The sequence below is a fragment of the Bombina bombina genome, chromosome 5, assembly GCF_027579735.1.
Source record: "Bombina bombina isolate aBomBom1 chromosome 5, aBomBom1.pri, whole genome shotgun sequence".
Classification (NCBI taxonomy): domain Eukaryota; kingdom Metazoa; phylum Chordata; class Amphibia; order Anura; family Bombinatoridae; genus Bombina; species Bombina bombina.
Window position 1 is genome coordinate 587,256,942 of NC_069503.1, and position 27,409 is coordinate 587,284,350.

At 34.6% G+C, this 27,409-nt stretch overlaps 1 protein-coding gene across 1 annotated transcript in view; it reads left to right on the forward strand.

Moving 5' to 3' along the window:
• Positions 1 to 27,409, forward strand: part of HECW1 (HECT, C2 and WW domain containing E3 ubiquitin protein ligase 1) — a 416,305-nt gene that overhangs the window by 244,110 nt on the left and 144,786 nt on the right. The window contains exons 5-8 of the mRNA XM_053714546.1: positions 14,512 to 14,681; positions 19,926 to 20,068; positions 23,496 to 23,596; positions 24,729 to 26,084. Of these exons, the coding sequence (XP_053570521.1) occupies positions 14,512 to 14,681; positions 19,926 to 20,068; positions 23,496 to 23,596; positions 24,729 to 26,084 (1,770 nt within the window). The remainder of the gene's footprint in view (positions 1 to 14,511; positions 14,682 to 19,925; positions 20,069 to 23,495; positions 23,597 to 24,728; positions 26,085 to 27,409) is intronic.

The window sequence follows — 27,409 nt, forward strand, 5'->3', positions numbered from 1 at the left end:
AGGCAATCTTCATCTCTTTTTTTTTTGTATTCCAGGAAGCGCAGGGGTCAGAGGGCTTCTGCTACTTCTTTGTCTTTTTGGCTGAGGAGTTTGATCCATTTGGCTTACGAGACAGTGGGACATAAGCCTCCTCAGAGGATCACGGCTCATTCCACTAGAGCGGTGGCTTTGTCTTGGGCCTTCATAAATGAGGCCTCTATGGAGCAGATTTGTTAAGCGGCTATTTGGTCTTCCTTACATACTTTTACAAAATTTTACAAATTTGACATTTTTGCTTCTGCAGAAGCGGCTTTTGGGAGAAAGGTTCTACAGGCTGTGGTGCCCTCAGATTATTGTCCGCCTTTTACCCTCCCAGTTTCATTCAGTGTCCTCTAGAGCTTGGGTATATGTTCCCAATATTAATGAATGAAGCTGTGGACTCTCCTCCCCTTTAGATGAAAAACATAAATTATGCTTACCTGATACTTTCATTTCCATCGTGGGGAGGAGAGTCTACGGCTCCCGCCTGTATCTCCAGTGGGTGGACCTAAATTTAATTTATCTTCTGGCATCATTTATACCCTAAAATTTCTCCTATTGTTCCTCGGCAGAATAACTGGGGGAGGAGAGGGCTGGGAGAGGTATGACTTTGCCTCCTCCTGGTGGCCAGGTTCTTAATTCCCAATAGTAATGAATGAAGCCGTGGACTCTCCTCCCCACGATGGAAATGAAATTATCAGGTAAGCATAATTTATGTTTTTGTACTGATTGTCAAGGTGTGGGCTGAGGAGAGAGGTATGTGATCCAGGACTATCTTACCATGATGCACATAAGACCATCTTTCTGGTTGTTATGATGCTTTTTTACTGGTTGATAAACTTTATCCCTGGTTGATAAACTTTATCCCTAAGGAGGACATAACAGCAACATGTGTTAACATGTAGTGATATTAAAACTTCATTGAGATGCAGGTTGTTAAGTAAACAGCTATCTTTATGAACACATTATGTCTGAGATCCTATTGATGGCTAAAGTTTATTTATACCTCACAACCACTAAATTACAGGTTTATGTAAAACTCCTTAATTACAGCATTTCTTATATGTTAACTATGTTTCATGATTAGGCTCCTATATGTCTATACACAATATTTCTGCTCACTGTTTTTTTTTTTTCTTTTTGTCTAACACCTCCCTGTAAGGTACTTTTGTCCAATTGTCCACATAGTTTTTGGTTGAGCTAGAATTTGGTTTATAAGGTCCACTAATAAGATGTCATAATACAAACATGATGCTAACCACATGCTTTATCACTACAAGTGTCATATTTAATACATGAGAGTAGAGTTTTAATTCTGATGCCATAAGTTGTAGATATAATCAAACACCACAGTTGTATCTTGTAAGGGCTGTAGCACAATCAAAGCCTTAATTACACAGAGCAGCATGTTTTAGATTGACAGCTATAGACCCTTATGCACAATATTTATAATTTAAGAGTGTTGAACTTGACCACAATAACTTATTTTACTCATTGTACCTATGTCTTCCTAAGGTAGATCGATACAAATATTAATTATCTACTGTTGATGAGCTGCCTGTGGCCGAGGTGGCACGTCTTTAGTATTTTACTTTGAGACCACCAATATTACTAGTTGCAGATAACTACTCATTGACAAGTGCTATATGCACTGATGTTCCTCTTTATTAGTTTATCCCTCTAGAGCTCCAATGTACAAACTTAGACTTGTGGTACACATATATCTCAATATACTCATTTAAACGACTATTTATTCAGAAGATCTTAGTCCATTCCCATCAAGATATACCCCTACGCCCCATAGAGTCACTATTGAATATCTAATATGACAATTTATTTTACTAAGGTTACCAATGATGGTCTACCCTATCAATGTATCTATCAGCATTAACTAGATGTTTTCATATATATTTGTGTACACTATTTATCAGTTACTAACGTTTACTCTAATATAACTAGGTCCAAGAGTGACCCATTTATATACTAATTGTCCTCCTCCCTACTATAAGAGTACAGTTAGGTCCAAGAGTGACCTTTAGAGTCTTTGGAGGAATCCAACATAGAACACATTATAAAAATAGAGGTTTGAATTGTATATCTTTATTATTCATAGTTGTTGCTTAATGCTTGTACCAACAGCTATTGTTAAACTGGAAAGAGTACCATTTATGTTTTTGAGAATCATTGAAATGGTGTATACTTTACATAACCTCAATAAAAAAATTCAAATTAAAAATGTTTAAAAAGATGTGTTCGTGAGTCTTATCTCAAGGGTTAATGAATACAACCTTATTTACTGTAAGATGTTATACTAACATAAAAACTGTAAATAGAAGTATGATATTCACACTACTATGACAATATGTAATATCAATCCTTCAGGCCTAAATTCTGATTGAAATGTTGTATGGCAAATATCAACCACAGAGCATATATTTTGATCTCTATAGACACTAGGATAAGGCAAAGGTATTGAAAAACGGTAATTAGAAGTGTACTGCCTTTAAGCCCAAATTTCAATCCAAAGTTTGTATAGTAAATCACTCAAATTTTACTTAGCATGCTCAGTGCTCTTTTATATAGCAGTTGTAATCCAAGATGATTTCCAGGCTACTATATAGCCAGTTAGAGAAAGTCAAAGAAAAGCAGTATGTGTGTGTAGTACTGACCGGTCGGATTCAACAGCAAATCCAACACCTAATGCTTCTTACCTCACCTCTGACATGGTAAGCTTCGGTTCTCTACTCAGTATAGCCGCAAATCGTGACTTCTCACTGTCAGTGATTTCGGATAGTCACATGACTTTGTACCAATTATATATCCGGGATCTTGGTTTTGGCTCCAAATTCAAAAGTGCAAAAGTTAGTAGTAGTGGTTATAGACTAATTCTCTGTTGATTTCAGTAAGTCTATTTTGACAAGTCTCCTTTCTACGCGTTTTGGCAGATTCTGCCTTTATCAAGATGACTTGTCTCTGTTACTGTGGGTCTATTTATACTTCCTTTCTTTATTGCCTGCCTCCTTTTCTTAAAGGCACAGTTTCAGATTTCTTCAAGACACATTGCAACAAAATGGACTGTGGTTTTCATTTCTTTTTCGTTTAAGCATTTGTGTGGCTCAGTTTACAATATATCAGTAGTCAGACAGTGCAGTACCTTACCATCATATTTGAAAGACTCAACTCAATTTCTAAATTAATTGAAAGATTTCAGATTTCGTTTATGCATTTGCCTGGCTCAGTTTACAATATATCAGTAGTCAAACAGTGCAGAGGATGTTAAATTATGTTACAATATTTTCAATATATTTACACATATTGTTTGTATCTGCAAAATTAATTTCTTATTTGAATATGTCTGGAAAAATAAAATAAAAATATATCTGCGTATCGCAGAGATAAAAAATAATGTTATTTGGGATATTTGGATCTTCTCTGTAGTATACACTCTTTTTGTTTAATGAACTAAAAGACCTATATACAGTCTTTATGAAAAATTTATAAAAAATATTAGACTATATATCTATATGGGAATATATAACATTTACAGAGCTGAAAAGTGTAATAGACATAGTGATGGTATTTCAAATATTTGGGCTTTCTCTGTAGTATACATTCTGTTTATTGCACTAATCATAATTATATACAATCTTTATGAAAAATTTATAAAAATATTAAAATATATGTCCATATGGGAATATATAAATTTATATATATAAATGTAGTTTTTTATATTTCAGTTAAAAGGGTTTAGGTCTAACTCCGCATTAAGACCCCCTGGTGTCTGTGAAGCAAAATTAAAAATAAGTTCAGATTCTGTGTGTAATAATTGTTTCGCAATGTTTTCTCCTCTTTTAAAGTGAATGTAAATTTTAATGCTAAAGTGCCTGGTTTTTACTGTACTAATGCTGCTAAGATTCCACATGCCAGCAGTATTACTAACAGTGAGAAGTCTGTCACGATTTGCGGCTATACTGAGAGAACCGAAGTTTACCATATCAGAGGTCCAGTAAGAAGCATTAGGTGTTGGATTTGCTGTCGAAACCGACCGCTCAGTACTACACACACATACTGCTTTTGTTTGCCTTTCTCTAAGTGGCTATATAATAGCCTGGAATTCATCTTGGATTACAACTGCTATATAAAAGAGCACTGAGCACGCTAAGCGAAATTTGAGTGAATTACCATACAAACTGCACTATGAGTCCCAAAACCGTTTTGGATTGAAAATTGGGCTTAAAGGGACAGTCTACCATAGAATTGTTATTATTTTAAAAGATAGATAATCCCTTTATTATTCATTCCCCAGTTTTGCATAACCAACACAGTTATATTAATACACTTTTTACCTCTGTGATTACCTTGTATCTAGGAACCTTCTTCCAGCCCCCTGATCACATGACTGTGACTGTTTATTATCTATTGTCTTAAATTTAGCATTGTTTTGTGCTAGATCTTAAATAACTCCCTGTACCTGAACACAATGTTATCTATATGGCCCACGTGTACTTTCTGTCTCTTTGTGTTGAAAAGAGATTTAAAAAGCATGTGATAAGAGGCAGCCCTCAAAGGCTTAGAAATTAGCATATGAGCCTACCTATGTTTAGTTTAAACTAAGAATACCAATAGAACAAAGCAAATTTGATGATAAAAGTAAATTGGAAAGTTGATTAAAATTACAAGTCCTATCTGAATAATGAAAGTTTAATTTATACTAGACTGTCCCTTTAAAGGCAGTACACTTCTAACTGACGTTTTTCAATACCTTTGCCTTATCCTAGTGTCTTTAACGATCAAAATATATGCTCTGTGGTTGATGTTTGCCATACAACATTTCAATGAGAATTTAGGTCTGAAGGATTGATATTACATATTGTAATAGTAGCATGAATATCATACTTCTATTTACAGTTTTTATGTTAGTATAACATCTTACAGTAAATACGATTGTATTCATTAACCCTTGAGATAAGACTCACAAACACATCTTTTAACATAGTACCTTTTAGATAAAACACATCCACTTTTTTAGTAGTGGTTTAAGGTAGTTTGCTTAAAGGTTGTGGCCACAACATCTTTTTAGGTAATTGTTTGGAGTTATCTTTATATGTTTCATTTGATCTGATTTACTTATGTCTTTTTATTTTATGTGAATTTTTTATCTGTTTATTAAATATTGCAATTTTTTAATATATCTTACTTGGAATTGTCTCTCTCTATTATTACATATCCTCCAGCTCCCACCAGAGCGCCACTCATATCTTCCTTTTTTAACTGTTTCCTAACCGTGTTAGAGAGAATCACTGTATATTTTTGAGTGTGCTGAGAAGATCAGATAAGGGTCTAAGATAAAACCTCCCATATTCTCAATTACTTTTTATAGGAGGCATCTTGTAACTTGTAGGGACAGTCCCTTTTTTTTTTTTTTTTTTTTTTTTTAAAGAAGTGCCCAAAGACAGCCCCTGTGAGTATCGTCAAGGTTCTTCACATCTCATCTAGCACATTTTAGATAATTGGGCCCTAAGAGACAAAAGTAATTTGAACAAGAAAAATGTCTGAAGGAGCGCCACAAATTAGGCAAGGTCTATTACTAAGAATGGTATTAATATATGTTTGTGAAAGGCTAAAAACAATGGTATTTAATATCACAAATTATAACAGAACATAAAAAATCGACATCTAAAATGTATAAAAACATCAAATAAACTGTTAACTACTGCATGGATCCATAATTATACTATAAAAACATTTGATACAATAAAATGTCAAGAATAAAATAGTCAACAGAGCTAAATCATGCACACAAAAAACAATATGTGCTAGAAAATGATTATGAATTAATCAATAAGGGAAAATATTGCATAACAATTTCAATATATACAATGATGTGAAGGAAAAAAAGAGCTTAAAAAGTCCATTAACCAGTTCATAGAAAAATCAAAAACAATCCAAAAATCTTCAAGTGTAATCATTTCTCCTATGATTTAAATATCCAAAGTGCAAGTGCAGACAGGTGATGGATAATTCTCCAGTTGTGTTTAAAAATGTGGAATTTGATAAAAAGTAAAAAATCAAAATCAATAGTGTTTGTGTGTACAATCAAAAAATTCACATATACAAAACAGAATATAAAATCCAGAATGTAAAAACAGAAAATGTATAAAAAACAAAACAAAGGAGTGTCCAAATTTGTTTTTCAATAATGTGACCAAAAGATTTCCAAATGTTAGGTGTTTGATGTTAGTCAAACAGATGTGATCCAAATAAATATAATAAAAATCTTCAAATCCTGTAATTGAAAGAAAATGACATAGCACAGTATTGTTTTAAATAAAATCACAAATAATTGAAATAGAGCTCACCATATGTTTGCCAACGCGTTTCGGCCCACTATAGGGCCTTTTTCAAGACTAAAGTATGGTTGTGGTGAGTGTGCTCTTAAATATACTTATGTAGCCTATCACAGTGTTCAAATTTTGGCGCCGTTTTTTCATTTTGTTACCGGAAGTAGTGTGCCGTTTATGTGTCATTTTGACCCGGAAGTGATTTTACGATATTTGTTAGAGAATACTTTCATTATTAATGATCAAGAGGTCCCTATATCAATTGTTTTCTTAATAATTCATATAGATTGGTGTCCAAGTAGTATTTCCTAAATTTGTATCATGTCGTACCTAATTTATTGTAACCGTGTTCGTGGGGGATTTCGTCATAACCGGAAGCGGTTGATTTCGCCAAACAGGAAGTAAGTGTAACACACACTTCCGGTTGTCAAACGGATATGCGAGTAACATAACTTTGTTTACAATTGGGGAATTTGGTTCCGGTGTACGGGCAATTTTTTGTTTATGCTATTGAGGACAGTAAAAACTTAAAGATCTCTCAAGGTAATAAAGATTATAAACTGAAACGGCTAGGTACACTGGGAATTCTATAGTAACATTAGAATTCTTTGCTTGTGTAAATAAGCATATTGAAAAATCCTATCTATCATAAAAAATCTATATGTAGTTGTGTACATATTACATAACAATGACATAAAATACCTATGATAGAAAAATGAATTGATTATCATGTTAAAATTTCTTTAAAAGGAGTGATAATAAAGTATCTATATATATGTCATTGTATAGAATACCCAAGATGGGCAAAGTGTCGTGCTTTTATAGAAGGTATCTGGTCTCATACCACAGATACATTGATGATATTCTTATGATATGGAAGGGTTCGAAAGAGGATTTAGAACATACCATCAGTGTCATGAACAACAACATATGTAATCTACAATTCACCTATGAAATTAGCAGCACAGATATAACATTTCTGGACCTAAAAATAGAGATTGAGAATGGCAAATTAAAGACCTCAACCTTTTTCAAACCTATGGATTGTAACAATTACATCCACAGTGATAGCTGCCATCACATAAAATGGAAACAGAATATACCCAAACGTCAGTTACTTAGACTGAAGAAAAATTGCTCGAACATCGACCAATGGGAAGAACAGGCATTGGTACGGAAAACACGCTTCTTAGACAGAGGTTATGAAGAAGAAAAATTGAACAAAGACATTGAAGAAGTCAGGGGAAGAGACCGAAAAGATCTCCTGAGGTATAAAGATAAGAAAACAAAGAACACCTATGATGGTACATCTATAGACGTCGCATTCATCACCCAATACAATGAAAACAGACGTCTAATAGAAAAAATAATAGAAAAACATTGGCCTTTGTTGAAAAATGATGATGTTATAGGAGAAACATTGGCTGTAAAACCAAAATTCATCTATCGAAAAACTGAAAATCTAAAAAGCATACTATCTCCAAGCATTCCACGTGTGAGAACAACTAGAATAAAAGATGTGTTTGGGAAAACCACTAAGGGTTTCTTCCCATGCCCCAGCTGCAAGGCATGCAAGAGAGGTTTGAAGATCAAACACTTCTCACCACACAATTCCAACACCAGACACGAAATCAAAGATTTGATTAGATGCAGCAGCAAAGGTGTCATCTACATGGTACAATGCAGCTGTGGCTTACAATATGTCGGACAAACATCAAGGTGCCTGAGGGATAGAATCCGAGAGCACCTATTACAGGTCGAACATGGCAATACCGACACCGCTTTGTACAGACATTTCACCATTTATTATAAGGGCAATCTGAGAGGGCTTAGTTATTATGGGATTCAGTTAGTCAAACCCAGATGGAGGGGGGGTAACTACGAGCAAAAACTACTCATAACAGAATCTAAATGGCTATTTGAGTTAGATTGCCTCTATCCTAAGGGTCTCAATAATAAGGAGGATCTTTCCCACCTGTTGAATTTCAAATGACCATAATGACCCTATCTGACTGACACACTATTTCCCCTCCTTACTCCAACCACTATTAATCAAAATCATCCAAGGAACAATATAACAAAGATCATGAATTTATTAGAGGGTAAAGTAGACATCATCTAATAGGTTTAGATATATTTTAACAAACTATTTTACTCATCTTCTTAAATCTATCTTATTAGACCTATCCATCCTTTCCCTTATATAATTAGCCCTATAATTATGAGTCCCTTTACGGTTAATTATAATATGTACATAAGCAATATATTGCACATAGGAATTATATTTTGACATCACATATAACGCAGTCAGAAGGTACCGAGACATGATGATATCAAAGTTAATATATACTACCCTAGATAGGTAGACAAGAGAAATACAGATACCTATTTTCCGCCATGTGAGACACATATTAGTCAAATTGGTGACAAAGAAAATTGATCAATTTATTTACTCATATTAAATTTATTTATTTGTATCTATCCACATTTAGATTACACATTTCCCAATGTTTCTTATTCCTATAGTCTTAGATAAGACTGCTGCTTGGAAGTCTATATACATTAGATTTACAGTATTTCTATCATTAACCCATTATATTTTCTCAATATACTAATGGCACCCAATTGATAGATACCTTCTATAAAATCACGACACTTTGTCCATCTTGGGTATTCTATACAATGACATATATATAGATACTTTATTATCACTCCTTTTAAAGAAAATCAATTCATTTTTCTATCATAGGTATTTTATGTCATTGCTATGTAATATATACACAACTACATATAGATTTTTTATGATAGGATTTTTCAATATGCTTATTTACACAAGCAAAGAATTCTAATGTTACTATAGAATTCCCAGTGTACCTAGCTGTTTCAGTTTATAATATTTATTACCTTGAGAGATCTTTACGTTTTTATTGTCCTCAATAGCATAAACAAAAAATTGCCGGTACACCGGAACCAAATTCCACAATGGTAAACAAAGATATGTTACTCGCATATCCGTTTGACAACCGGAAGTGTGTGTTACACTCACTTCCAGTTTGGCGAAATCAACCGCTTCCGGTTATGACGAAATCACCCACGAACACGTTTACAATAAATTAGGTATGACATGATACAAATTTAGGTAATACTACTTGGACACCAATCTATATGAATTATTATTAAGAAAACAATTGATATAGGGATCTCTTGATCATTAATAATGAAAGTATTCTCTAACAAATATCGTAAAATCACTTCCGGGTCAAAAAGACACATAACCGGCACACTACTTCCGATAACAAAGTGAAAAAACGGCACCAAAATTTGAACACTGTGATAGGCTACATAAGTATATTTAAGAGCACACTCACCACAACCATACTTTAGTCTTGAAAAAGGCCCTATAGTGGGCCAAAATGCGTTGGCAAACATATGGTGAGCTCTATTTCAATTATTTGTTATTTTATTTAAAACAATACTGTGCTATGTCATTTTCTTTCAATTACAGGATTTGAAGATTTTTATTATATTTATTTGGATCACATCTGTTTGACTAACATCAAACACCTAACATTTGGAAATCTTTTCGTCACATTATTGAAAAAAAAATTTGGACACTCCTTTGTTTTGTTTTTTATACATTTTCTGTTTTTACATTCTGGATTTTATATTCTGTTTTGTATATGTGAATTTTTTGATTGTACACACAAACACTATTGATCTAGATTTTTTACTTTTTATTGAATTCCACATTTTTAAACACAACTGGAGAATTATCCATCACCTGTCTGCACTTGCACTTTGGATATATAAATCATAGGAGAACTGATTACACTTGAAGATTTTTGGATTGTTTTTGATTTTTCTATGAACTGGTTAATGGACTTTTTAAGCTCTTTTTTTCCTTCACATCATTGTATATATTGAAGTTGTTATGCAATATTTTCCCTTATTGATTAATTCATAATCATTTTCTAGCACATATTGTTTTTTGTGTGCATGATTTAGCTCTGTCGACTATTTTATTCTTGACATTTTATTGTATCAAATGTTTTTATAGTATAATTATGGATCCATGCAGTAGTTAACAGTTTATTTGATGTTTTTATACATTTTAGATGTCGATTTTTTATGTTCTGTTATAATTTGTGATATTAAATACCATTGTTTTTAGCCTTTCACAAACATATATTAATACCATTCTTAGTAATAGACCTTGCCTAATTTGTGGCGCTCCTTCAGACATTTTTCTTGTTCATATCACCCACTGTGGGCGGCTAGGGGCCCATTCTGTTAAGGAGCTATAGGTCACTATCAGCGCTGTTAGATATCTGTATCTCTCTATTGTAGACAAAAGTAATTTCCCAACATACACACTCATAGGGGTCAATCTATCAAGCTCCATACGCTGCTCCATAACCTGTCCGCCTGCTCTGAGGCGGCGGACAGAAATCAAACCGATCAGGTTGATTGACACCCCGTGCTAGCGGCGGATTGGCCGCAAATCTGCAAGGGGTGGCATTGCACCAGCAGTTCACAAGAACTGCTGGTGCGATGATAAATGCCAACAGCGTATGCTGTCGGCATTTATCGATGTGCGGCGGACATGATACGCTACATTGTATCATGTCCGTCCGCACTTTAATAAATATACCCATAGAGTGATTTCTAAGAATCAAAAAGACAACACAAAAGGAACATGCACTTTTAAAGAAATAGTAAAATTCAATGGACTGGCTAGTAAAAATTGAACTTTCATGATTCAGATAGGGCATGCAATTTTTCAACTTTCCAGTTCACTTTTATCATCAAATTTAGCCTAGGTAGGCTCATATGCTAATTTCTAAGCCCTTGAAGGCCGCCCCTTATTTCAATGCATTTTACAGTTTTTCACAGCTAGAGGGCATAAGTTCATGTGTGCTATATAGATAACATTGTGCTCCCGCCCATGGAGTGACTTATGAGAGGGCACTGATTGGCTAAAATGCAAGTCTTTCAAAAGAACTGAGATTAGGGGGCAGTCTGCAGAGGCTTAGATACAAGGTAATAACAGAGGTAAAAAGTACATTAATATAACTGTGTTGTTTATGCGAAACTTTGGAATGGGTAATAAAGGGATTATCTATATTTTTAAACAATAAGAGTCAGGCTATACACATAGAAAAGCAGAAGAGTAACCAGAGTCAAGTCCAGAGACGATAATAAGAGACCTGGCAGAGTACAAAAGGGATCTAGACAAACAGAAAAAAAGCAAAATAATCTAATCCAAGTTTTGTTTTATTTTTCTTTTAGATAACTAGGAAACAGAGTGCATTCTGAGAGGGGGCTGTCTGTATGACTATTATAGTCAAAATGTTCTACTCTGCATTTTGTAAGATTTTACAGCCTCTCTGAGAGGATACAAACAAACAGGGCTTACAAATGCCACTTTGGAAATACCTGTCAAGCTTGACGAAGCGGGTTCAAGGGTTTGGAGTTAAGGAGTAGAGGTGTTTGGTTTAAAAATAGTGCAGGAACTCCGTTCCCATGCGTTCCCGCTCGACTTGACCCCTGGGTGTTTCCAGAGAGCAAGTGGCCAGTGAAACATGCTTCTCTGATCTGCTCCCCTTTTTAGGCATAACAAAGCTAAGTGCAGATAATATTTTATTAAGATAAATAAATGGTACACAAGTAAATTGGTAGTGATACACTGGACTTAAAATAAAACTTGGAGACTGTGACAGAAAACAGGACTATAGTCTCTGGCAGGTGTGTGGCTGGCACCTCTGTAGCATACACAGAAACCAAGTCTGGAGTAATGCCCTCTCAAGGATGAGGATTGGATACACAGGTACTGCTGTGATAAGCTGGAGACACAAGATACACAGGTACTACAGTGACAGCTTAGAGACACAGGATACACATGTACTGTAGTGACAGGTTGGAGACACAGGATACACAGGTACTGCAGTGACAGGCTGGAGTCACTGGATACACAGGTACTGCAGTGATAGGTTGGAGACACAGGTTTCACAGTTACTGCTGTGATAGGTTGGAGACAAAGGGTACACAGTTACTGCTGTGACAGGGTGGAGACACAGGATACACAGGTACTGCAGTGACAGGCTGGAGATTCATAATACATAGATACTGCTGTGACAGGCTTGAGACTCAGGATACTCAGGACTGCTGTGACAGACTGGAGACACAGGATACAAAGGTACTGCAGCGCTGCGGTATCTGTTGGTGTTCTACAAATAACTGATAATAATAATAATAATAATAACTGCTGTTACAGACTGGAGAGAGGATGCATGAGAATAGTTATAAGACAATGGTCAGAACACTAGTAAAACAGTCTGATCTTTCAGCAAGCTCAGGGAAAATCCAGGAAAATGGTCTATCAGCAAGCTGAGTTCAGAAGCCAGGAAATCACCAACACAACAGGAATTAAGACAGCAGAACAGAGGCACAAACAATGGGATGAACCACAATGTCAGGGCAGGGAGAGGTCTGAAAGGCAGACTTTTGCAGCAGTGCTGGTTAGGTAACTGCCTGCAGCTGGCAGGCAGGTGTAGCTAAAGAGCACAGCCAGTACAGACAGCTCAAGGACAGAGCAAAAGGCTGTGAACCAGGAGTCCCAAGTTCAATCCAGGGCACAGGTGTGCCAACACCCCTCCCATGTAGTTCATGTATAGCATTTTGACTATTGTCTTCCTTGCCACAGTCTGAATGTTTCCTCTATTTTTAAAGTAAATAACTAAATAAGTTAGAGGGCTACATTTCAGAATAGAGCCCTCCCTATGTTGTGAAAGGCTAATCATATTTTATATACATTCTGATTTTATTTAAGTATTTGTGTTTTTGTGGTGGGCTGATTGGGGATGTTATATAGATCACTTTAGGAACTTAGATGGTAAGAGTGGGCTTGTGAATAGAGGGATACATTATGAGATCCATTGGGGGGGTTATCCCTTGGATTCTTGGGTCGACCTTGCATTGGTACAAAGTTAATTGTGGCTAGGACACTTTGGTCACTGGAAGATCCATAAATGTTAGAGTGGTCTTAAATTTCTCACTATAGACCAATGTCAAGTTTATATTTGTAAGACAAAAGGCATTATAAAGAACGATCTGTTGCTTATCATTTTTTTTTACTTCACATTAAATGTTAGAGGAAATTATTATTTCCACAGTATTTTTTTTTGTTTGTTTTAATTTTGATTAAAGTGGCATTTTAAATGTAGTTTTTCCAGTACTGGTCCAAGCTAACTATGGCCTAGTTTACATTACTGTTGTAAGCTGTGCAAACTGCTGGTTAAAATAAGAATCTGCATTAAAGTCTATGGATATATTTTATGTTACCAGCAGTTTACATAGCCTACAACAACAATGGGAACTAGTCCTATGTGTTTAACACGCACAAAGGTAGATAAAGTCCTGGTTGGCTCACAGACTGCTCAGGAGCTGCAATGCTATGTGTTTAACCAATTTATGGGGTTAAAAAAAATTATATGTTCTTATGAATAACATTTTTGTATTTCAATGTGATTTTTAAATTGTTTGTATTCTAGCATTTTAACAAGTACTTTTAAAAAAAATATTATATGCCTTTATACAGTTCTTAGAGACTATGAAATGCTTTTCTTAAAGGGACAGTAAAATCAAAATGAAACATCAATTGACTGGATAGATCATGACATTTTAAACAACTTTCCAGTTTTCTTCTATTATCAATTTTGCTTAGTTCTCTTAGTATATATAGTCAAAGAGCACTGCTAAGTGGAGCTCAGGAGCATGCACGTGTCTTTAGTGTTTGCAGCATTGTCTATTGCAGTGTTATACAGCTTTACAAATACTGCTGCCATAGACTACTAGTGCATGCTAAGACACGTGCATGCTCCTACGCTCCTATCAGCCTACCTAGGTTTATGCTTCAACAAAGGATACCAATAACAAATTGAATTTAAAAAAAAAGTAAATTGGAAACTTGTATAAAATTGCATGCTCTATTTGAATCATGAATGCTTAATTTTGAATTTACTGTCCCTTTAATATGTTGTTTGAGGGTTTATACATTACATTAATAAATGATTACAGAGGCAATTCATTTTAATTATATGTCCATTCGTAGAGACACTTTATACGTGTTTATATAATCTTCTATTCTTTCTAGACTTTCAAGCACTTGGTTTAAAGAAAGGGATGTTTTTTAATCCGGATCCATACCTGAAAATCTCCATACAGCCTGGAAAACACAGTATCTTCCCAGCTCTACCACACCACGGACAGGAGAAGAGATCAAAGATTATATGCAACACCGTCAATCCTGTCTGGAAAAGAGAGGTGCGTATTGCTAATGAGATGACAGTGAAAGCCCAGAATCATCAGTATGAAACAGAAGAAGGTTAACAGAAAGGTGGTCACTTCTCATTTTATGCAGCTGCAGAAAAGGTTTCCAAATAATACACAGGCTCTTTACTTACTTAAAGACACATGAAAGTTAAAATCAAACTTTCATGCTTTAGATAGAGCATGTCATTTTAAGAAACGTTTCAGTTTACTTCTGATATTACATTTACTTCATTCTCTTGGTATCCTTTGTTAAAGAGTTAAATCAGGAGCAGCAACACATAGCTGGGAACTAGCTGAATACATTTGGTGAGCCAATGACAAGATGCATATATATGCAGCCACCAGTCACCAGCTGCCTACCTGAGTATGCACTTCAACAAAGGATGGCAAGAGAACAAAGCAACTTAGATAATAGAAGTAAATTGGAAAGTTGTAGTAAATTGGAAAGTTGTTTCAAATTGCATGCTCTATCTGAATCATTAAATATTAATTTTTAATTTACTGTTCCTTTAACTGTGTATTTACCCCTTTTGCAGGAGTTAAACACATTGTTGCATGCTGATAGTATATGACATTTTTGCTTTGCACTTTTATGCCAATATAAGCTATTGTGCCCTAGAAATCAAACACAGCACACAAAATGTAAGGCTCTCTTAAAAATGTATTATTTTCCTTGATAAGTTCTGTTTTATACCTATTGAAAAAATAGCTAGTTATGTGCTAGTTTCACATAACACAGCTCTTCAACTACCATATAAATGATCCTATTCTTTAAATATAAAACTATAACCTATAAAGGTTTCTTCTTAAATATTGAAAACAACATTTCAAAACCTTTGTAACAGACATTTGAAAAATAATTCCCAATTAAAATTAATATTGTTTTATATATATATTGTACACTAGGTGGCAGTATAATACCAATACAGTATTCATATTGAATAAAAAGCAATAGATAGATAGATAGATAGATAGATAGATAGATAGATAGATAGATAGATAGATAGATAGATAGATAGATAGATAGATGATAAGGGAACAGACCCTAAAACACATTTTTGAAGAACAGTTTGTTAAAGACTCTGGAATATTTAAAACTATAGAAATTGATTTGGAGTATTAAAGCACTTAGATGCCTTTATCTGTAACTTAAGGGACACTGAACCTACATTTTTTATTTTGTGATTCAGATAGAGCATGCAATTTTAAGCAACTTTCTAATTTACTCCTATTATCAAATTTTCTTCATTCTCTTGGCATCTTTATTTGAAAAGCAAGAATGTACGTTTAGATGCCGGCCCATTTTTGGTGAACAACCTGGGTTGTTGCTGATTGGTGGATTAATTTAACCGACCAATAAACAAGTGCTGTCCAGGGTTTAAACCAAAAATAGCTTAGATGCCTTCTTTTTCAAATAAAGATAGCAAGAGAACGAAGAAAAATTGGTAATAGGAGTAAATTAGAACGTTGCTTAAAATTGAATGGTCTGTCTGAATCACAAAATAAAAAATTTAGCATACATAGTTTCCCTTAATTAAATATGTATCATACACAAAAATGAAGGACTAATCAAGGTGTCAGGAACAAGATGAAATATAAATATGAGGTAATCAAGATTCTTTCTGTATTTATATGAAAGCGCATATTCTAAAGAGTGTAAAAAGAGAAGGTCCATAGGGGTGCGGCAGAAAAACCAGCAATGCTTTATTTGTGCATAAAACTGGAATACATAGAAATCAGCGAAACCCTTAGAGCAGGGTGAAAGGAAGAAAAAGTCTGACCCGTTTCGGTCACCTGACCATATTAATAGACTTAAAGGGATATGAAACCCAATTTTTTTCTTTCATTATCTAGATAGAGCATGCAATTTTAAGCAACTTTCTAATTTACTTCTATTATCATTTTATCTTCGTTCTCTTTGTATCTTTATTTGAAAAGCAGGGATGTAAGCTTAGGAGCCAGCCTATTTTTGGTTCAGCAACCTGGGTAGGACATGCTGATTGGTGGCTGCACATATAGGCCCTTTTGTCACTGAACCATCTGATGTGTTTAGATAGCTTCCATAAGTGCACTGTAGCTCCTTCAATAAAGGATACCAAATGATTTGAACTAATTCTATAATGGAAGCTCTTTCTAAATCATGAAAAAATCAAAATCTGGCCTGTTAGGGAGGCCGGAGAACAGGTTTGAAAGCCAGCACTTTAAAGGGACAGTGTAATTGGTTTACCCTTAAAGAGACATGAACCCCATTTTTCGTTCATTATTCAGATAGAGCATATCGTTTTAAACAACTTTCTAATTTACTTTTATTATCAATTTTTGTTTATTCTGTTTGGTATTCTTTGTTGAAAAGCAGGGATGTAAGCTTGTGCACATGTCAGGAGCACTATATGGCAGCAGGTTTGCAAGAATGTTATCTATTTGCAAGAGCACTAAATGGCAGCACTATTGTCTGCCATGTAGTGTTTCAGATATCTAACTAGGTATCTCTTCAACAATAAATACCATGGGAACAAAGCAAATTTGATAATAGAAGTGCTCTGTCTGAATTACAAAAGAACATTTTTGGGTTTCATATACCTTAAAGGGACATTATACACTAGATTTTTCTTTGCATACATGTTTTGTAGATGATCCATTTATATAGTCGATACAGTTTTTTTGTTTTTTGTTTTAAATGGATAATTTTGCTTATTTTTAAATTACATTGCTCTGATTTTCAGACTGCTAACCAAGCCCCAAAGTTTTAGGAGAATACCAAGGTATACCTACTCCAGCTTGCTTCTGTTTGTGTAAAGAGTCTTTTCATTTGCAGAGGAAGGGGAGGGGGGGTTTGTCTGCTATTTCACACTTAAAGTGGGTGTTTCAGTAACCTTTTAAACAGAGCTAATACGTTTTTAAACAGCTTTATACTGAATTTTTATATCAGTATCTGTGCATCTTATTCTTTATAGTAGTGTCTATTGCATGCAGTTATATGACAATTGGTGTATACTGTCCCTTTAATGTGTTACTATTGACTTTTTATACTAGTTACAGAGTATAAATGTATAGGAAATTGATTGTCTAGGTTTATTTTGGCATATGAACTAGCTACCCCCCCCCCCCTTAGACTGCAACCCATTAAAATAGGCTGAATTTGCAGAGAGATCACTCAACTGCTTCCTTATCTTTTTTTTCTGTCTTTATACAATACTTAGAAAGAACAGTTGGAAATAGTAATTTTAGTAGTTATCTCTACCGCTCACCAGTAGGAGTATAATTTCTTTTGCTGGCTTTGTAAACAAAACTTTTCTATAACCAATATTTAAGAATTTAAATTTTAAAAATAGGTGGTAGATTCAAAAGGCAAAAACAGCAATGTCAAATGAATAAATAAATAAATGTAAAGGAGCTATTTGTAAACAATTTAATACACTCCAACAGGTAAAAGAGAATATACATTTACAGTACACTGTCCCTTTAAATTAAAGTGAAATTAACAGGAAATGCCTGATACGTAGGTATTTATTACAAGCTAACAGGTACAACTCACACTGAAAAAAGTTGGTTTATTTTGCAATCTTTTTTTTCCCATAAAAAGCACTGTAATACTAATATTTTATTTTAGATGGAACAAACATTTGAGTATAATGTCACTTTTCTAGACTAACACAATAAAGAAAAAAATACTTCAGATGTTTAAAGGGACATTAAACTTTCATTAATTAAATAGAGCATGTAATGTTAAGAGACTTTTCATTTACTAAATTGAGCTAAACTTATTTACTGACATCAAGTATGCAACATGTAATCCCACAAATAGGAGGCAGTTATACAGCATTCCACCTATAGAGGGCAGTAATACAGCCTGCAGACATGCTGAGTAGCCATGGCAACTAGTGATCCGCCCCTGCCTACGTAATATAACTACTATTACAAAAAAAAAAAGAACAATGAAAACAAGCCCGATAAATTTTAAGTGTAAAGTTCTCAAGATACTTCAACTCTGGAGGACACTATTGGATTCAGCCCCTAATACCACCACTCTGCAAAACATTCCTGATCCATTTATTAAATGGACACATTTTTTTCATTATTCAGATAGAGCACTGGTTTTCAAACCTGTCCTGAGGCCTCCCTAACAGGCCAGATTTTGAGGATATCTGAACTGGAGCACGCGTGAAATAATCAGTTGATTCGTAAATATGGTTATTTTACCTGCTCTCATCCAAGGTTATCCTGAAAACCTGGCCTGTTGGGGAGGCTTGAGGACAGGTTTGAACACCAGTGAGATAGAGCATACAATTTAAACAACTTTCCAATTTACTATTATTTTGCTTCATTCTCTTTGTATCCTTTACTGGAAGTGCAGCAATGCACTACTGGGAGTTAGTTGAACACATCAGTAAGCCAATGAAAAGAGGCATATATGTGGATCCACCAATCAGCAGCTATTCCCCAGCTCCTGAGCCTACCTGGGTATTTTTATAAACAAAGGATGCCAAGAGAACAAAACAAAGTCAATAATAGAAGTAAATTGGAGTTGTTTAAAATTGTATGCTCTATCTGAATCATGAAATAACATTTTTGGGTTTTATATCCCTTTAAAAATACATTACAGCCAAATTAAAGGGACATTAACACTAAATTAAAGGGACATTAGTACTAAATTAATTTTATAAGCATAGTATTGAGGTTATAAACCGCCTCCTTCTAGTCATCAGTGCTGCCATGTGCAGAAACCCTCCTTCAGATACAGTGATACATAGATTCCAAAATGGTGGATCCCATAATTAGAGGGAGGTGCGTGATATGTATTTAGTGTTTAATGTCCCTTTAAAATGTCAGTGAGGTTTAAAATTAGTAGAGAAATTTTTGCAATACCACTGTATTAGAAAAAAAACCTAGTAAAAGCTGCCACTGTTTAAGTCACGAGTATTGCAAAAATTCTGCTATTTTAAATTGAAATTTACTGATATCCCTATTGCTTTAAAAAAAATAACCACTATCCTTATTCAAAGTTGTACTATTCACTATAGCATAAAATAACATTGTTTTTGCAATGCTTATGTAGTATGTCTATATATTGTTGTTATTGTTAGGAACATTAGATATAGGTGTGTGCTGCATCACAAATGAAACATCTGAAAAGGTTATGGATAAGATTATATATAATACATTATGGTTAAATAAGTGCTTGAGTTTTGCTTCACTGTTTGTACATAACCTATCATTTTGTACTATTTTCTGCAGCACTTTAGTTTTGTTTCTCTTCCAACTGACGTCCTTGAAATTGAAGTAAAGGATAAGTTTGCAAAAAGCCGGCCAATCATCAAACGTTTTTTAGGAAAATTGTCCATGCCAGTACAGCGGCTCTTGGAAAGACACGCGATTGGGTAAATTTTATATGATAAATATGTGTCATAGAAATGTAATAATATAGATTCAGATTAGTCAAATGTTAGTAAACATGCTTGTTAAATAGGTAACTATTACAAAACAGTTACTTCATTTGTTGTGGTGATTTAGGTTTGGTCAGAATTGAAACAAATGTAACTTTATTGAACGTAAAATAGCAAAGCATTGTTCTGTAACTATACAGATAGATATCTGGTTATGAGAAATTCTTTGGTCAACCATTTGGTTTCTGACGTATAAACTTAAATCTATAGAATCCACTTCATGAGTTGTCTGTAAGATGCATTTTCCCCCCCAAAAAATGTCATGTTAAATTAGTCTCTTGTGCAAGAAGTTGTTATGTGTTGTAGCAAATGAAGTATGAACAGCTGATAAGCTTTTAACAGTATTTTGCACCAGTTTGCTTTATTGTATTATATAAAACTGCATCATTACTTTGACTGACTTGTAAATAAAGTTAAAAAAAAACTCTGATGGGATAGTTTCTGTTTCTTTGTTTTGTTTTGCATTTGCTTTAAATGGGATTGAAACAGCTTTTGTAAAATACTTTGTTTAAAGGGACACTGAGCATGCAATTTTAAGCAACATTCTAATTTACTCCTATTATTAATTTTTCTTCATTCTCTTGCTATCTTTATTTGAAAAGCAAGAATGTAAGTTTAGAAGCCGGCCCATTTTTTGTTCACACTTTGGGTTGTCCTTGATTGGACAGCACCAATAAACAAGTGCTGTCCTGTGTACTGAACCAAAAATTGGCTAGCTCCTTAGCTTAGATGCCTACTTTTTCAAATAAAGATAGCAGAAGAAGAAAAATAGGAGTAAATTAGAAAGTTGCTTAAAATTGCATGCTCTATCTGAATCATAAAAGAAAACTTTTGGGTTTAGTGTCCCTTTAATGTTTGTTATAGTGAAGTTTTTATTTTTCCTAACTAAAGAAAATAGACAGGGGAAAATTAGGCAACTTGAAATCCTCAACTTTACTTATGAAAGGGCCAGTTTACGAGTGGAGCGCTAAAGTTTGTGCGCAAGGAATAAGGAGTTTATCACGGGTGTTTCGCTCATCAGGTTTACCGCTGGTATTACCAGTTGAAAGTAAATGCGATCGCTTGAGCACTATCGCGATTTAAGCTGGAATGATTACCGCGTCCTCAGAGCTTTGGTTAACTATTTCGCAAAACAAAAAGTTGCACAAAACCTATTAAAAAATGCATTACAAAGTACAGTTACACTCATAATAACACCATCTAATAAAAAGTATATAAAGAAAATATTCCACACAAGTTATAAGGGTGTGTGTGTATGCATATGTATTTATATGTGTATACATGTATTTACAGACATATATACAAATATATACACATACATACATATAGACATATATATAGACATATATAGAAGTGCATTGGAGCTTTTTGTGATGAAAACAAGTAAAATCATATGTTTGCAATATTCATATTTAATAAAGTGTTATACTGTGTGCTGTAAATATGCCAGATGCAATGTTCTGCACATAGAAGAATATGTTTTATGTATTTATAAATAGACATTCCTATATATATATCTGTATATATCTATACGAATATATAATCATCTATATATATATATATATATATATATATATATATATATATATTGTACCAAAAAACATCAGCAATATTAAAATATGTATTTATGAATAAATAGAACATATTTTTCTATGTGAAGAATATTGGAATGTTAAATTTCATGTTTTCATGTCTGGTTAGCGCACTTGTGAATATGCAATCTGGTTTGCGCGCAAGTAGGGTCTTAGGTTCCCCCAACACACACACTTTTTTTTGCTCCATTGACTTCTATTGGGGAATACGTGAATGCACACGCAATATTCTAAGATATAAGTTAGTGCACAAGCGAAAACTGTTTTCTTTCAACTCATAACATGAGCACAACCCGATGAGCACAAAGAGCCAAACTTCTATCACAGTTAATGCTCAAGCGGGAGTGATAATTAGTGCTCCATTTATAATCTGGCCCAAAGTTGGATGGATTTTACTAGTTCAGTTCAAGTAAGTTAAAGGGACACTGAACCCAAAAATTTTCTTTCGTGATTCAGATAGAGCATGCAATTTTAAGCAACTTTCTAATTTACTCCTATTATCATTTTTTCTACGTTCTCTTGCTATCTTTATTTGAAAAAGAAGGCATTTAAGCTTTTTTTGGTTCAGAACTCTGAATAGCACTTTTTTATTGGTGGATCAATTTATCCACCAATCAGCAAGGACAACTCAGGTTGTTCACCAAAAATGGGCCGGCATCTAAACTTACTTTCTTGTATTTCAAATAAAGATACCAAGAGAATGAAGAACATTTGATAATAGGAGTAAATTAGAAAGTTGCTTAAAATTTCATGCTCTATCTGAATCGCGAAAGAAAAAAATTGGGTTCAGTGTCCCTTTAAAGGGACAGTCAAGTCCAAAAAAAACTTTCATGATTTAAATAGGGAATGTAATTTTAAAAAACTTTCCAATTTATTTTTATCACCAATTTTGCTTTGTTCTCTTGGTATTCTTAGTTGAAAGCTAAACCATAGGAGGTTCATATGCTAATTTCTTAGACCTTGAAGACTGCCTCTAATCTGAATGCATTTTCACCACTCGAGGGCATTAGTTCATGTGTTTCATATAGATAACATTGAGCTCATGCACGTGAAGTTACCCTGAAGTGAGCACTGATTGGCTAAAATGCAAGTCTGTCAAAAGAACAGAAATAAGGGGGCAGTTTCAGAAGCATAGATGCAAGGTAATCACAGAGGTAAAAGGTGTATTTAAATAACAGTGTTGGTTATGCAAAACTGGGGAATGTGTAATAAAGGGATTATCTTTCTTTTTAAACAACAAAAATTCTGGTGTTGACTGTCCCTTTAACTGTGGATAGTCAGAGGTGTGCTCCCTTACAGAGTATGCTAACTGATGATGTGTGCTCCCTAACAGAATGTAATACCTGATGAGGTCTGTTCCCTTACAGAGAATGCTACCTAATGAGGTGTTCTCCCTTACAGAATGTAATACCTGATGAGGTCTGCTCCCTTACAGAGAATGCTACCTAATGAGGTGTTCTCCCTTACAGAATGTAATACCTGATGAGGTGTGCTCCCTTACAGAGTGTGCTAACTGATGATGTGTGCTCCCTTACAGAATGTAATACCTGATGAGGTGTGCTCCCTTACAGATCATGCTAACTGATGAGGTGTGCTCCCTTACAGATCATGCTAACTGACAGAGTATGCTCTCTGATAATGTGTGCTCCCTTACAGATCATGCTAACTGACAGAGTTTACTCTCTGGTAATGTGTACTACCTAAAGAGGTCTGCTGTATTGTTGTGTATCATGAATGATTACAGCCTTGTTTCCCCATTTAATTTACAGAGATCGAGTTGTTAGCTACACCTTGGGTCGCAGGCTTCCTACAGATCATGTAAGCGGCCAGCTGCAGTTCAGATTTGAGATAACATCATCCATACACCCAGGTACGGTGACTCTGTATCTTAAAGGCTTCTTTACAAAAAGTAAAATTTGTACATTCGGCTTCAATTACCATAAAACAAATTCATTCTAGATTTCTTATGCATTCTGAAAAAATATCTAATATTAATTTTTGTAGCATTTAAAGGGACATAAAAATCAAAATTAAACTTTCATAATTCAGTTTTCTGTTTGAAAAAATAAATAAAATGTATTGATAGATACATAGATAGAGAGATAGATATGAAGATTTTTATATACCATATTTCTCATATTTGATCATTTGTGGCGATTTCTTTCAGCTTTATAAAATTAAATTTGTATATTGTCACGAAACAGGAACATGTGCTTTAAAGTCAAAATTAAGCCTTCGTCAATCAGATAGAGCCTACAGTTTGAAACATTTTCCAGTTTACTTCTATTACCAAATTTACTTAATCTTCTTGGTTTGCTTTGTTGAAGAGCATAACTAGGTAGACTCAGAGGCATGCATGTGTCTGGGGCAATATTTATCAGCAGGCTTGCAACCTTATTTGTACCATTGTTGTAAACATTACTGCCATCTAGTGCTCAAATGTGTATAACAAACATTGATGCAACACTGCTGCCATATAGTTAGTACTCAAGATACAGGTGTGCTCTGGAGTCTACCTATGTATGCTCTTCAACAAAGGATACCGAGAGAACTAAGTCAATTTGATGATAGACGCAAATTTGAAAACGTTTTTTCAAATTGTGTGCTCTATCAGAATCATGAATGTTTAATTTCGAGTTTCATATCCCATCTTCATACTGTATATTGTTCCCTTATTTTGTTGTGATATTTTTGCTCTTTCACTGAGATACAGAGGAAGAAAACCAAAAAATATTTTCTTGTCCTTACATCAATGTTACTTGTACTCATTTGATTTTAATGTTTGGCTCGTGACCTTTAATAATCTGAAATAGATCTATGTTGCAAAAGTTGTCATAGTACATTTCGGTCTGCTAAGTTGCAATTATACTCAAAAAATAATTTTTGTTATATTTTGTAAGATCTGTTTTTAATGTTGCATTAAATTAAATACAAATTTGTTTTTAACCAATTAACGGATAGTTGTTTTTTTTTAAATGCATTTCTGTTTTTGTCTCTCTCAGATGATGAAGAGGTCTCTATTTCTTCAGATGTAGTTGAAGTTGCACCAGCTACAGTTCTGCCTAACAACATGACTGAGCAAACATCTACTGAACACCAGAGAAGAACTTCAGTTGCTACTGAAAACCCCAGTGCTGAATTGCCAAATGGATGCATTTCAAGAGGTGTTATTGACAAGTGCTCTTCTGCAGTTAACAGTAGATCAGTTAGTCAATATTGCCTACATAAGAACACAACTGAAAGCACAAAAACTGATTCACCTCCAACAGATGCAACAAAACATATGGAATCAAACCCAACTGATTTGACTTTATCTGTGACTGTCACCAATTCTGATCAAGAACATTCAGCTACTATTAATGACACTGGACCCAAAGAGGAAACTATTGAAGAAACTATTGAAGACCCTAGTACCAACACCCAAGTAGAAGATTCGGAAATGTTAAATACAGAAGAAGTAAGTGTGTTCATGGAATTAGGCAAAGAGGAAGAGAACAGTCCAGAAAATTCGGGAGGAATGTGCCAACAACAAGACATTGAACCTAAACTTAGGACAACAATGAAGAGAAAAACCAGGCCTTGCTCTCTGCCAGTGTCTGAGTTGGAGAATGTAATAGCCTCAGCTTGTGGAGAACCTGAAACACCTCGGACACATTATATAAGGATTCATAACTTGCTTCACAGTCTGCCTTCTGCTCAAATGATAGGGGATGGAGATGAAGAGGAGCAGAACAGTGTGGATGTTGATGAAGAGTCTACAGTCAAGGAAATGTCAGAAAAGGATATTGTTAGTGATACAGAAACTGTAGCGGCAGATCCACCATTGGAAATGGTAGTTGATGAAAATGATGACCTTGAGGACACCAGGAGTACGTTACCCTGTGATAATGCTAATGACCTTCTCCCTGTTTGTAATCATCTCTGTATGGATGGAGAACATCCTAGGACTGAAAGTGAAAGTGACTCAAGTCCAAGAATGCATGGAGATCATGACTGTGATACTTGTGACACCTCATGCTATAGCACCTCCTGTTATAGCACCTCTTGCTATAGTACATCATGTTACAGCCCTTCTTGTTACGATAGCCACAACCGCTTCTCCAGTCACACACGTTTCTCCTCAGTGGACAGTGCAAGGATATCAGAAAGTACGGTCTTCTCCTCTCAAGATGATGAGGAGGAAGAAAACAGTGCTTTTGAGTCCATGCCTGATTCTAATCAAAGTCCTGAGCCTGACAGAGATCACGCTGATGGCTCCATAAATTGGTCTGATGATATCTCTGGTCAAAGTATTAATTCAGAAAGGACTCCTGTTGTCCTGGAATCTCCTGTAGCAGGACCAAGCAATAGGAGAGAAGGTTAGATTCTGGGCCGTCAGTTGCTGATACCTACAGCATTATTTTTACATATACAGGGTTATATGGCATTTTTTTATATCTGATCATTTGTGAGTCAATTTCTTACAGCCTAATAAAATGAAATTTACATATTATCACAAAGGATAGGAAATTTGCTTAAAGGGACATGAGTCATCTGATAGAGCATGCAATTTTTTAAAAATTTCCATTTTACTATATTATCATCATTAAAATTGACTTTATTCTCTTGTTTAGTACACATGCTCCTGAGCCTACCTAAGTATGCTTTTTTATAAAGAAAATTAAGTACATTTGATAACTGAAGTCATTTGGAAAGTTATTTAAAACTGCATTCTTTATCTGAATCATGAACGTTTAAATTTGACTTTATCATGTCCCTTTAAAAGAACTTGAAAGTTACTTTAAAAATATTTCAATTGCAAACTTTTTCTAGCAGCTTTAAAGGGACATGATGCCCAAATGTTGAAGCAATTAAAGTGATGCAGCATAACCATAAAAATCTGACTAGAAAATATCGCCTGAACATCTCTATATAAAAATGTAAGATGTTTTACCTCAAAATTTCCTCAGTAATCATATCCCATTGCAAAGGGCTTTTAAGCAGCCAATCAGGATGTTAGTCCCAGGATAAGGAAGTGTGCTTCTAAAATGCACAGGCACCGCCATGTTATTTTCCTACTCAGTTTAAGGAAGTTTACTATGAAATCTCACAAGATTTCAATGAAATCTCATGAGATCACAGTAAAGCAAAGTGTAACATCAGCACTGATGAAGCTGATTGGCTATTGTTGGGGGGGGGGGTTTACGTGCTGACAGTAGCTGAAGAATAGGTATTCACAGAGCACTTAGCATTGTGAGCTGAAGAAATTTTGAGGTAAAATGTCTTCCTTTTTCACATAGAGTTTTTAGGTGATATTTCCTTGGCAGCTTTTTCAATTTAGCTGTGTTGCTTCCAAGTGATTTAGCATATGGCTATTTTGTCCCTTTAAATAATTTTGCCTCCTTTCCTCATTGAAAGCATGTACTAAATCTCTACATTGGTCTGGCTGTAGGTATGTACATTTGTACCCACAGGTAATCAATAAAGTTATAGTGATGCTACTGCACTGAATGAGCCAGTCTTTTGAAAACACATCCCTCTCCACCAATAGAGCAGTGAGAATCTCCAGGCCATAAGCATTAATACCATTATATCAGTTGTACAATAACGTAATTTGCTGCTAGTTTCAGTTTACAATAAAACAGCTTTCAGCTAACCTATTTTCAAATGATTTAACATTTCACCTCTGGCCTTTCATACTTTA